Genomic DNA, 9,928 nt, shown 5'->3' on the forward strand with positions numbered 1-9,928 from the left:
ATTGCGATTTAGCTTTTGAATAACGCAACACAGGGAACAGAGTGATTAGTCAGCCGACTCATAAGGGCTTGTGGTACCTCTGGCATCTGCCAATGTTTAAGATTGCCAGTTTATCACATACATTTTGCCCCACCACCAAATTTCCCAAATTCATTGTGGTAGATATTACGGGAGGTTGGGAAATTTGGTGGTGGGGCAAAATGTAAGTTTCTTTATATTCTTAACAAAGCAATTTTGTAAACAGCGCTATAAAAATAAATACATAAATCTTGTCTGATTGGTTGATGCTATATTATTGTGCACCACTTTCTCGCGCTTTGGAAAGTCGTGTGTGCCTGCCTGGGTTCCCTGTTTCTCCCTGCCAGATGCCAGCAGCCTCAGAGTAGCCGCAGGTTATGGAGTCACCTCTCACTAACGTGTGTTGTTTAATCCTGTCGGCGGGGGTGGGTGAGGCTCGTGGGCCAACAGGACTAACAGCGGGGCTGGCAAGGATTGAAGGTTGAAACCCGCTTCACAACTGGTACGTAGTCTGCCTGTGTGACGCTTCCCATGCCGCGGAGCGGGACAGAGACAAAGTCGGCAGCAGCTGCCGATGGGACTAGGCTACTACAATCCACTGACTTCCTTGTAGAACCTATACAATAAAACTGAGGACTTTGTAGCACTACAAAGTTTGTGTGCCGTAAACAGAGCAAACATTTCAAACAATATGGATCTTTCTTCATTTCAGAAATCTCAGCTGTGAAGAGATAAAGCCATACAGACATGCTTTGGTGAGGAATCTTCATTCAAGTTCAAATTGAACTTTAAAAAAAAAAAATGCAAGCACTTTAAACTTGACTGCCAGTGTAGGCGCAGTTAACATGATTGGTAATTCTCTTGTGACAAACAGTTTATTGCCTATTCTTAGAAAAGAGCCTTCAAAACAGGCTCAAAGTACCATGAACCTTCATAGACATGTCATGGGGTCTAAAGTACATTCAGGGTCTACAATAAGTATTCAAGTGAACAGAGTTATGGTCGATCCCTGACTGGGATATACAGGGTGTTGGTATTGAACCAGCAAACCAAAACGTGGATTCTATTCCCCAACTGCATTGTCCAGTCCCTTTTTTATTTGGGAGAAAAAGAGAAGATAAACAGGAATTAGTTAAACACAAACCTAGAGCACTGCATTTGTCACAGAATAATCAAACAATGTCAACCCATGACAGTATCTATGACATACAGTAATTTGCTTGTGTACAATATCATGTCCTTAATTACCTGCATGTCCATGTCCTCCTCATCTGAGTAGCTCTCGACATCACTTGCTAGATCTTGCTCCTCAAACTGCTCTTCTCCCTCTTCAAGGTCCAGTGCAGACCCATCGAGTCCTGCCCTTACCACTTGCAAGTATTTATTTCTCACAGTGATAAGGTGAGACTGCAGCTGAGACCTCCTTCTGTTGAACTCTGCCTGAAGGCCTCGAAGTCCTACTTCAGAGAGGCTGCAGTGGCTACCTTCATAGTAATTAACAAAATATTTAAAAAGTCAAAATTACATTTATATTTTACTTCTTTGAAATACATGTAAGTTTCCTGTATGTTACACACATACATAGATCACATAATATCTTCCAGTGAGATGCATGTGAGATCTGTTTGAGTCCTGAAAACGGCATTAAAAAAATCAGCAAAACAGACAACTTAAATCTTTCTGTGGAAGAAAAATACAGCTATGGGTAGATGAGTGTGATCTGTTGATGTTTTTATTGTAATGGGTAATGGCTTACCCTCAGTGCTGATGGCTAGACCACTCAATGTCTGCTCCCTTCTCTTGAGGAACTCCCAGTGTTGCCTTACTTCTGTGGCAAGGATCATCACCTCTTCCTCAAGTCTTCTTATGTGCATGACCTTAACAAAAATCGTTTTTTTGGCAAGGAAATCCACACCATCTGGAAATGCAAAAAAGAAGAAAAGAAAAATGAGGCCAGAACAAAGAGACTAAAAAGCTAAAACATAAATTCATGTATAACAGTTGGCGACCAGTCTCCCAATTCAATAAATTTTTTCCATGAGAAGAAATAATGTTGCCAAGAATAATGAATTAGGCCATCACCTCTTTTGTCATCCAGACCCTTCTCTAAACTCATTCATAAAAAGTTGAGGCTATTCGTTGATACCAATAAGAAGGTTAAAAAAATGCAATGTATAACATACCATTGGGGGGTAACTGCCAAGGAAATATGTATATTTGTATGTATATATGTAATTTGTACTGTGTTACTGACAGTGCCGATTTGCTCTTGGGGTTGGACCATTGTATCATGTTGAGCCACATAGATCTCAAGCTGTTTCTGCTCCCTCCACATGCGGTTGCGGATCACAGAGCTTCCTGAGTTGCTGTCTGGGAGACATCAGAGAAGACACATTCCGATACATGAAAAAACCTAATAATCAAATGTGAAAAACATTGTTAAAACATTTGATGTCTTTCACAAACTTTGTACCTGTTTGGCTATAAAGCCGTGCCCTACGCTGCCTTAGGCCCAGAGAAGTCTCCTCAATTCTTGATCTCACTTGTAGCAGAGAATCATTACTGGCAGGGGGTTCTTTACAACACAGAGCAATGTTGACTTATGCAAGAACATTGTACTGATTGATTTATTTAATCAGAGAAGGCCCTTAAGAGACTGCTCTCTTTTACATGGACACCCTGATTAAAGTATATATACAAACAATAGAACAATACTGAAGTTACAGTGTACTGCAAATCAACAAATTATACAATGAAATCAACATAACAGACAAGACCAACTCAAAGAAATAACATGCTCATAAATGACATTGCTATGGTCCATAACAGATAAAAAACATTGACCGAACATTTTGCTTTCTGCAGAAACAGTAAAATGCTTTTTTCAATTGTAATGCGAAACTGTTACATATTATATAAGTTGATTAAAGACACCTACCATGTTCAGCCCAGTCCTGGACATCTCTGACCCACTGTTCCACAGTCCCATCATTTGCAGACATCTCTCCCTTGAGGGTCTCTAGGCTCTGCCTCTCCCTCTCAAGATTCTGCTGTGTCTGTAGGAAAAGGAGGGATGGGGGAAATTAAACTTTAAGAGTGACCTTTGTCACTCATACTGCAATTTGGCCGCTTTTCTGAAAGAAGACGGTTACCTTACGAAATCTTGTGCACAAGGTTTTACACATGTTCTCCATCTTTCTCTTATTCCAGTCCATAATCTGGACAGTTAGCATGTCTGTGCGTGCTGTTACAGACGAAAAAAGAAGACAAAAATGATGCTTGCCTAGCAGCAACAGTTCCGTTAAAAGGCTCCACTAGTGTAACTCTATGCTGTCAAGTCATGCTTATCTATATGATTATTCTGCACATAAAATATCAAATATGAAAAAGATTTGATATTTCATAAAATATCAAAGCCTACAACCAACCTCCTTTGCCCATGAACTTAGTGATTATGGCGGTCCTGGACAGGAAGGAATTAACCATTTCCACCTCCTCTCCCAGGGTAGAACCCGCTCCATCCTGACTGCCTCCTCCCCATTTTATCTGACATTTTAGGAACATACAGTGCAGTCTATTAATCTGAGTTCAGGGAAACATGCATTGTTGTTTTGGCTCTGTAAGAAGGGAGCTTGGATTTGACATGGAAAAATTACTGGCATCGAAACACAAGGGATGAGTAAAAAATACCTCACACTTGATGCCATGTGCTTTTGCATGGAGCACAGACAACAGAGGCTTCATGGTGGTGAGGTGACTGTACTCTGGGCAGGCTTCAGCAATTCTCTGGATGTAAGGCCAGTACTTGCATATTACATCCATACAGAAGAAGGCTGGTGGACTGGCTGTGATTTCCTTCTGCAGGAACATCGGATACGCAAAGATCTCACCCCTGTGGGATTGCATAACAGCATTGCAGTAATTAAGTATCACTTCATGAGAATTTGAAATAAATGGAAATGTAGTGAAAATACAAAGAATGTTTTTATACTTGCCTGTACATATTCAGGGCCCAAAGGATAATGCCATGACGGCACACTGCTACTTCTAGACCCTGGGGAAGAATTAAAAATTAAATTAAATTAAATTAATTTTAATTTAACAATAATTTGGCCTTTTCTTCAATTCTATATACGTATTTAAATGTTACTACTGCTACTTTTCTCCATATGAAAAAGCAAATCAATTTGTTTGGAAAACCTCCAGTGTGGACGCAGCCCAAAACAGTTAATAACATCATATTAACTATTAATTGCACAAATCTACCAGCTCGTCCAACTATGCATGCTCGATAACTGTTGCAACTGCCATTTCCCTTGATGAGGACACAGGCATTTGGTCCCTGGACCATGGCTGCCCACTGTTTCTAAATAGTAAGGATGGGTTAATGTAAATTTCACCCATTGTGGGACAATAAAGGAAATCTTATCTTATCTAATCTTAAAATGTTGTATTTGGCAAATAACGAATTTCCCATTAACTATTTTTCTATCATTATAGATAAGATAAGATATTCCTTTATTAGTCCCACAACGGGGAAATTTACAGGGGTTAGAGTGTAAGCAAAGGGTGGAATACAATGCACTACCACAAAATGTAATATTGTGAAAAGGGAAAGCTCTAGACAACATACTTGCTCATCAAGGCTGGAACAAGCCCTCTTGCTTGTTGTCTCCTTTGCTGCATTCAGCTGAGACCTGCCACAAACGCCTTTACCTGGCAACTACAAAAAGGACAAAGTGAGAATAGTCACATTAATCTTTAATTCATTTAACAGTTTGGGGTGTAATTCTGCAGCATCAAACTGCAGAATGCAAGTAATTGTAAATAATAGCCAATGCGATCTTACCTAAAATAAAATTTGACTTAAGGTATACAAAGTATAATGAGAATATATTTCATTAAAAATAAATAAAAAATGCTCTTACATGCTTGGCTCTCTTTTGGAGGTCGTCCACAAATGCTGCAACCTCGTCATCCTTGCAGATGAGCACACCATCAAAATAACCCCCTTCCTCAGAACTAAAGATCAGACATGGAAATATAAATTGTAAGGATGATTGCAATCATTTCATGTTAGCATTGCTGAAGAATTAACATGTGCAAAATGGTGTAACAAATGAGAGCTGATACATGGACATGCCTAGACCATGAAACATATAAAATATAAACTGACTGTCCATCCTTTTTGAAGCGGTAGTGCTTCCTGTTTCCATCCACAGACACAGCCAACATTTGAGGAGAACAGGCTGTGCAGGCGAATGGTTGCTCTGAGCACAACTTGTCCACTTCGTAGGAGCTGATGACCCACTCCATGAAGCTCTTGAAAAATGTGTCTGAGCAAACTTTACCAGTCTGTTGAAAGAATAATCAAAGACACATTTATACTAACATGCAGAATTAAAAGGAGGTAATGGTAAATATTGTGTACTGTAGGCCATCCCACCCTGCCATGCGCTGTTGTTTGCGCTTCCAGCATTCTCATAAAGGTCAGGCGGGAAATCCCCGGAGCAGCCAACTTCATCTCCCGAAAAGCTTGAAAAATAGCTACATCATAGATGGTATGGTAATGGTCGGTGGCAGGACAGTAGCCACTGACTTGGACATCGTACAGCCCTGGGGTCCAGCTGGCACAGCAGCCACCACATCGCAGCTCTGGGAGGGTTAGATCATATCGTCCTGGGGAAAAAAAGCATAAATTCATGTTATATTGGAGGGGGGATGGGTAAAACCATAGGGAAGTAGAGGTTATGGTATGGAGTTACCTTTCATGTTGATGAACACCACAGGCCTCCCAGGAATGACAGAAACGTTCTCTGGGGGGCAGTCACAAATCTGGTGTGGCATTTCCATTGGCAATATTCTAGCTACAAAAGGAAAAGAGATGTTTAAAAATTCCAAAATTAGAGAGGGGTCATTTTCCAAGATGCCAAAAATAAAAAGAGTTTTGTAAAGAAAAGAAAAAGATTTTATATATATATAGTACCGCATGTGTGGTGGGAATAGCCCCCTTCTGCAGCTTCCTTAACCACAACTGTTGGTGGCAGAGGCATGTGGAAGCCATGAATCATTGATTGCCGATTGTGCGGTGCCTGGGACTCATGGTGTATGCCACAGTCACAACAGTAATACTGCATAGGCATGCATTCTTGACATCTTATGATGGCTTCCTTGCTGAGGCATCTTTGACAGAGCCTTGGTTTAATGTTGTTAGCTTTCAGCATGTTGTCCAACAGCATCCGTCTGGCTTCCTTCCATCTCTCTGAGGAGAGAGCGTTCCTGGTTTTCCAGTCCATGGCTGCTGTTGGTGGGCTGGTGTCCACATCATCAATACCGACATCACAGTGTGATGCACTGAGATGTCTCTCCAGTTCTTTTAAGGCAGCATCTGTAAGGGGGGGGGGGGGGGGGGAAATGTTGATGAAGCAAAATTGGGGCTTAGCAATGAATCATAATTTTACAAGCTACAAATATTTCCCAGGAAAATGTGTATCAAAATGCCATTCCACATTAAGCTTTATGGCGATGCTGAGATGTGCAGGCCTATAAATCGTATTCTACAGACTTGGATTGGTAGATCCCCACAGAAATCACACCACAATGCTTGATTGTTTGACTGGTCAAGCCAAAACTCATGGGAATCTATAAGACAAAAAGATTATGATTACTTACTAAGTCCTGCCTTGTCCTCATCAGGCATCTCCACTGACGTCTCCTCAGGAACACTGAGATGAAGTGATCTGGCCCTTCCACCTGAAAAGATAAAGTTAAATGTGAAGGGTGCCAACAGAATATCAGTGTTGTTTCAATGTGAATGGAATGTTTATTCGTAATGTGAGTTCGCTACTGGTTACAGTAGCTCAGGAAATTTAAAGAGACAATTTACAGAGGAAAGATTTGCCAATCATGTATGCTCTTTTTCAGCAAAGCCTTGCTGATCATTCAGAAAGTTAAATACAGCCACAACTGAGAGCTACCCAGTACAATTACAATCTTCTTCTGTGGGTAGTATTCATTGACCTTATTACATCGAAATGCTTAGTACGTGTAAGATCCCGAGCTCTACCCCTGTCCAGGAGGTACTCGACCAGCTCTCCGTTATAAAGGGTTAGATCCCTATAACCTATAAAAGGTTACTAAAGTGGGAATTTTAAATAGGGATTTTTAAGCTGGTAACGAGGAGACTCGCCTAGCTTCTAACTGCCTGAATCCGAATGTCTACCCTGCTTCCTCTGGTACGGCACCTGACATGAATAGCCCTTGAGTCAGATACAGCCACCAGCCACGCCGTTAACGGCAGCTCTCCTCTAAATGATCTGGGCTCTTGGTATGGTGCTAGGTTTGATTTTAAGGGCTTTTGGTAAACCCTAAGGGCCTGTTTCAATTTGGTAGGCTATAGTAACCTTTAAGAACCTTTAAGATATTATGCACACTTAACACCTGACTTTTACTTCCACTCAAAGAGACATAAAATCAATGTACACAACTTTAACTTTAACTATATTATGTAGGTTTTATTCCATAGATTTTAGCAAGGGCAAAGCATACAGCGCAATACTTGTTTCAATTACTATCAATCATTATCAAAAATCCTTATTGATAAATAACAATACTTCAAATAACAAATTAACCTAATAGAGCCGAGGCCTGGTTAGAAATACTTAAATTTAGGTGAGATGGAGAGGGTCAGGTCTTTCCATGGCTTGCCTTTCCCTTCCTGCTGAAAGTCCAAGTCCTTGAGGCAAATCACCAACCCAGCCGGAGGTCTCGTAACTTCCTCAAAGTCCAAACTTCACGCCAGCAGCGTGAACAAAAGTACTCCAATATCCAAATTGTAATCCACAGCATGTTGGCAAAAATGGTTAATCCGTTGTGCTCTTAATTCCTTTGTCTGTTTCTGCTGAAGATTTCTTGAAGTCCTTTCTGCGATGTTTAGGCTGCTCACATTCTCCGTCTCAGGTGTTTCTTCAAGGCTTGAGCGATTGGAAGAACCAACTTTAGTCCGTGCTCCTCAGGTTATATACACTCTTGCTTCGGACACTGGCTTGGTTTTGTGTCCTTATTAGGACATGTTTTCAGCATCTCTCCATTCACTGGTTGATAACCCCTTGATTAAGATTTCATAACGCTTCTCTCTTGCTTTGGACAGTGGCACGGATTTATGTCCTTATTAGGACATTTTCCCACCATCTCTCCGTTCAATGACTAATAGTCCCTTGATGACGGCTGACGATTTCATAATGATCCAACATGCCTCGGTCACGGTCTGTGCCCGTGCCCAAAGCGCGATCAGATTTCGACACATCCTTTTGGCCTCACGTTGACCTGACCAGTTCTTTAACACTTTCTCATGACCTAAGCTCAACACTGTTTCTTTACTGATTTTCATTAGATCTCTAAACTTCAATACATCATGGTTACACCTTACACCTCCTTTAACTTTGCAAAGTTAATACTAAGTCAAAAATGATCATCAGAGACAGAATGACAGACAGAGCCTTGAGTGTAACACTTCCTCTTTTTCACAGACACCCCGTGTTGCCCTTTCCTCTTCACTTCCTATTTCAACACACCTTTAATGTAATGGTTTAACACTTTCCAATGAATTTATGGCAAACACAATGCAGCAAGCAAAGTTTTGATATATTGCAGAATCATTTCAGGACTAAGTATAATGTCCCTTTCTTGTATTTGTGTTGGACAGGAGTGTATGACTCCCAACTTTCTTGACACTGTCTCCGTGTGTGTGTACATACTGGTAATTATATTAGAAAGGAGTAAATGGATCTCAACTATTTTGACATATGCTATGCAAAGTTGGATATAATTAACTAACCACGGGATTTGGATGAAGAGGACTTGATGGTCTGGGCAATAATGTTGCCATCTTTATCCCGCTGTCTCCACCGGATCTGGACTGTTGGTTTGATCTTCTTCTTTTTTTCACCTAAAAAGCACAATATAATCAAAGTAACGCAGGTTAACCATAAAGACTTCCTGCACAAATAACTTCTTGAATGTTGCTATGCATCATAATATCTGATCCCCATGCATGTGTAGCCTGAGCACCCTCACCCCTCCTCACAGCGGGGCGCTGTGTCTCTCTGGTGCACTGATTGATGGGCGGTCACTCCTCTATATAGCAGGTGGTTTCACCTGGCGCGCCCTCTCCTTTTGCCGTTCTGCTCGTCCTCAGTGGTGGCGGAGTGGATGTCAGCGTGGCGAAGCTCAGGTGGTGTGGCTCTGCTGGCGTTGGAGCGTCCTTGGCATCTTCACCACAGATGCACGTTATCTCTGCAGACGCACGTTATCTCTGCAGCGCACAGTGTGGCAGACTGCTGGTGTGTTTTGGGAATGAGACTCCTCTCTATTAATTCAGTTAACATGGTTTAATAACCTTTTTCTTTATTTGGGTCTTTGTTTATTTCCCTGTTATTCAATTAATGTATTGTTATTCAATTAATGTATTGTGTGTGTGTGTGTGTGTGTGTGTGTGTGTGTGTGTGTGTGTGTTAAAGTGGCTGTGCTAGGACTGTGAGGCTTGGTTATATTCTTTTTGTTTGTGGACAGGTGCTGTGGGCCCCTGACGGTGACCTAATCCCTGGTGGTGGATCCTTTTCTTCACGAATGTGTGTGTGTGCAGTGTCACGGGTGCTTTTGTTAATTCTCCCTCCCTTGATTTGATTTCGGGCACCAAGGTAACTTCAGCCCTGTTCACCCCTTCATTTGGCCACAGCCTAGCAGCAAGTGAGTCAGCCAATGATGTCTGTTTTATTAATTAACTGTTAAATAAAACTGTGTTTAGATTTTTCTAAAAACGTCTCTTGCCTGTGGTAATTTCGGACTGTGCGACCTGTAATAAAGGTAATCAATTATTCCTTTTCCACAATTAACTATTTCCTGGGGCGAA

At 41.2% G+C, this 9,928-nt stretch overlaps 1 protein-coding gene across 4 annotated transcripts; it reads right to left on the minus strand.

Annotated features, from left to right (window-relative positions):
* Positions 1-698: 698 nt before the first annotated feature.
* LOC115586188 (uncharacterized) lies at positions 699-8,298 on the minus strand. 4 transcript variants are annotated; one of them, XM_030424995.1, is made up of 18 exons: positions 7,650-8,298; positions 6,691-6,771; positions 6,005-6,406; positions 5,784-5,885; positions 5,465-5,697; positions 5,195-5,373; positions 4,947-5,040; positions 4,652-4,741; positions 4,014-4,072; positions 3,709-3,910; positions 3,447-3,564; positions 3,171-3,262; positions 2,957-3,074; positions 2,492-2,593; positions 2,273-2,388; positions 1,775-1,936; positions 1,267-1,502; positions 699-1,108 (listed from the first exon to the last, which is right to left on the minus strand). In XM_030424995.1, exons 2-16 carry the CDS (start codon positions 6,716-6,718, stop codon positions 1,883-1,885), a joined length of 1,989 nt encoding a protein of 662 aa, XP_030280855.1. In that variant the 5' UTR covers positions 6,719-6,771; positions 7,650-8,298; the 3' UTR covers positions 699-1,108; positions 1,267-1,502; positions 1,775-1,882. The 4 variants fall into 4 exon arrangements, with proteins under 4 accessions (XP_030280855.1, XP_030280856.1, XP_030280857.1 ...); XM_030424996.1 differs by having other exon boundaries at positions 2,492-2,560; positions 6,691-8,298; XM_030424997.1 differs by lacking the exon at positions 2,492-2,593 and having other exon boundaries at positions 6,691-8,298.
* Positions 8,299-9,928: the final 1,630 nt, after the last annotated feature.

This window comes from Sparus aurata, chromosome 8, assembly GCF_900880675.1.
Source record: "Sparus aurata chromosome 8, fSpaAur1.1, whole genome shotgun sequence".
In the NCBI taxonomy this organism is placed as follows: Eukaryota; Metazoa; Chordata; class Actinopteri; order Spariformes; family Sparidae; genus Sparus; species Sparus aurata.

Bases quoted from the DNA above. Each gene is read 5' to 3' on its own strand.
- LOC115586188 (XM_030424995.1), bottom strand. From the start codon at position 6,718: ATGCCTGATGAGGACAAGGCAGGACTTA. The intron at 5,886-6,004 runs GTACTATATATA...TTCCTTTTGTAG, and splicing joins CTATTCCCACCACACATGCG to CTAGAATATTGCCAATGGAA. The intron at 3,565-3,708 runs GTATTTTTTACT...CTAAAATGTCAG, and splicing joins CACATGGCATCAAGTGTGAG to ATAAAATGGGGAGGAGGCAG.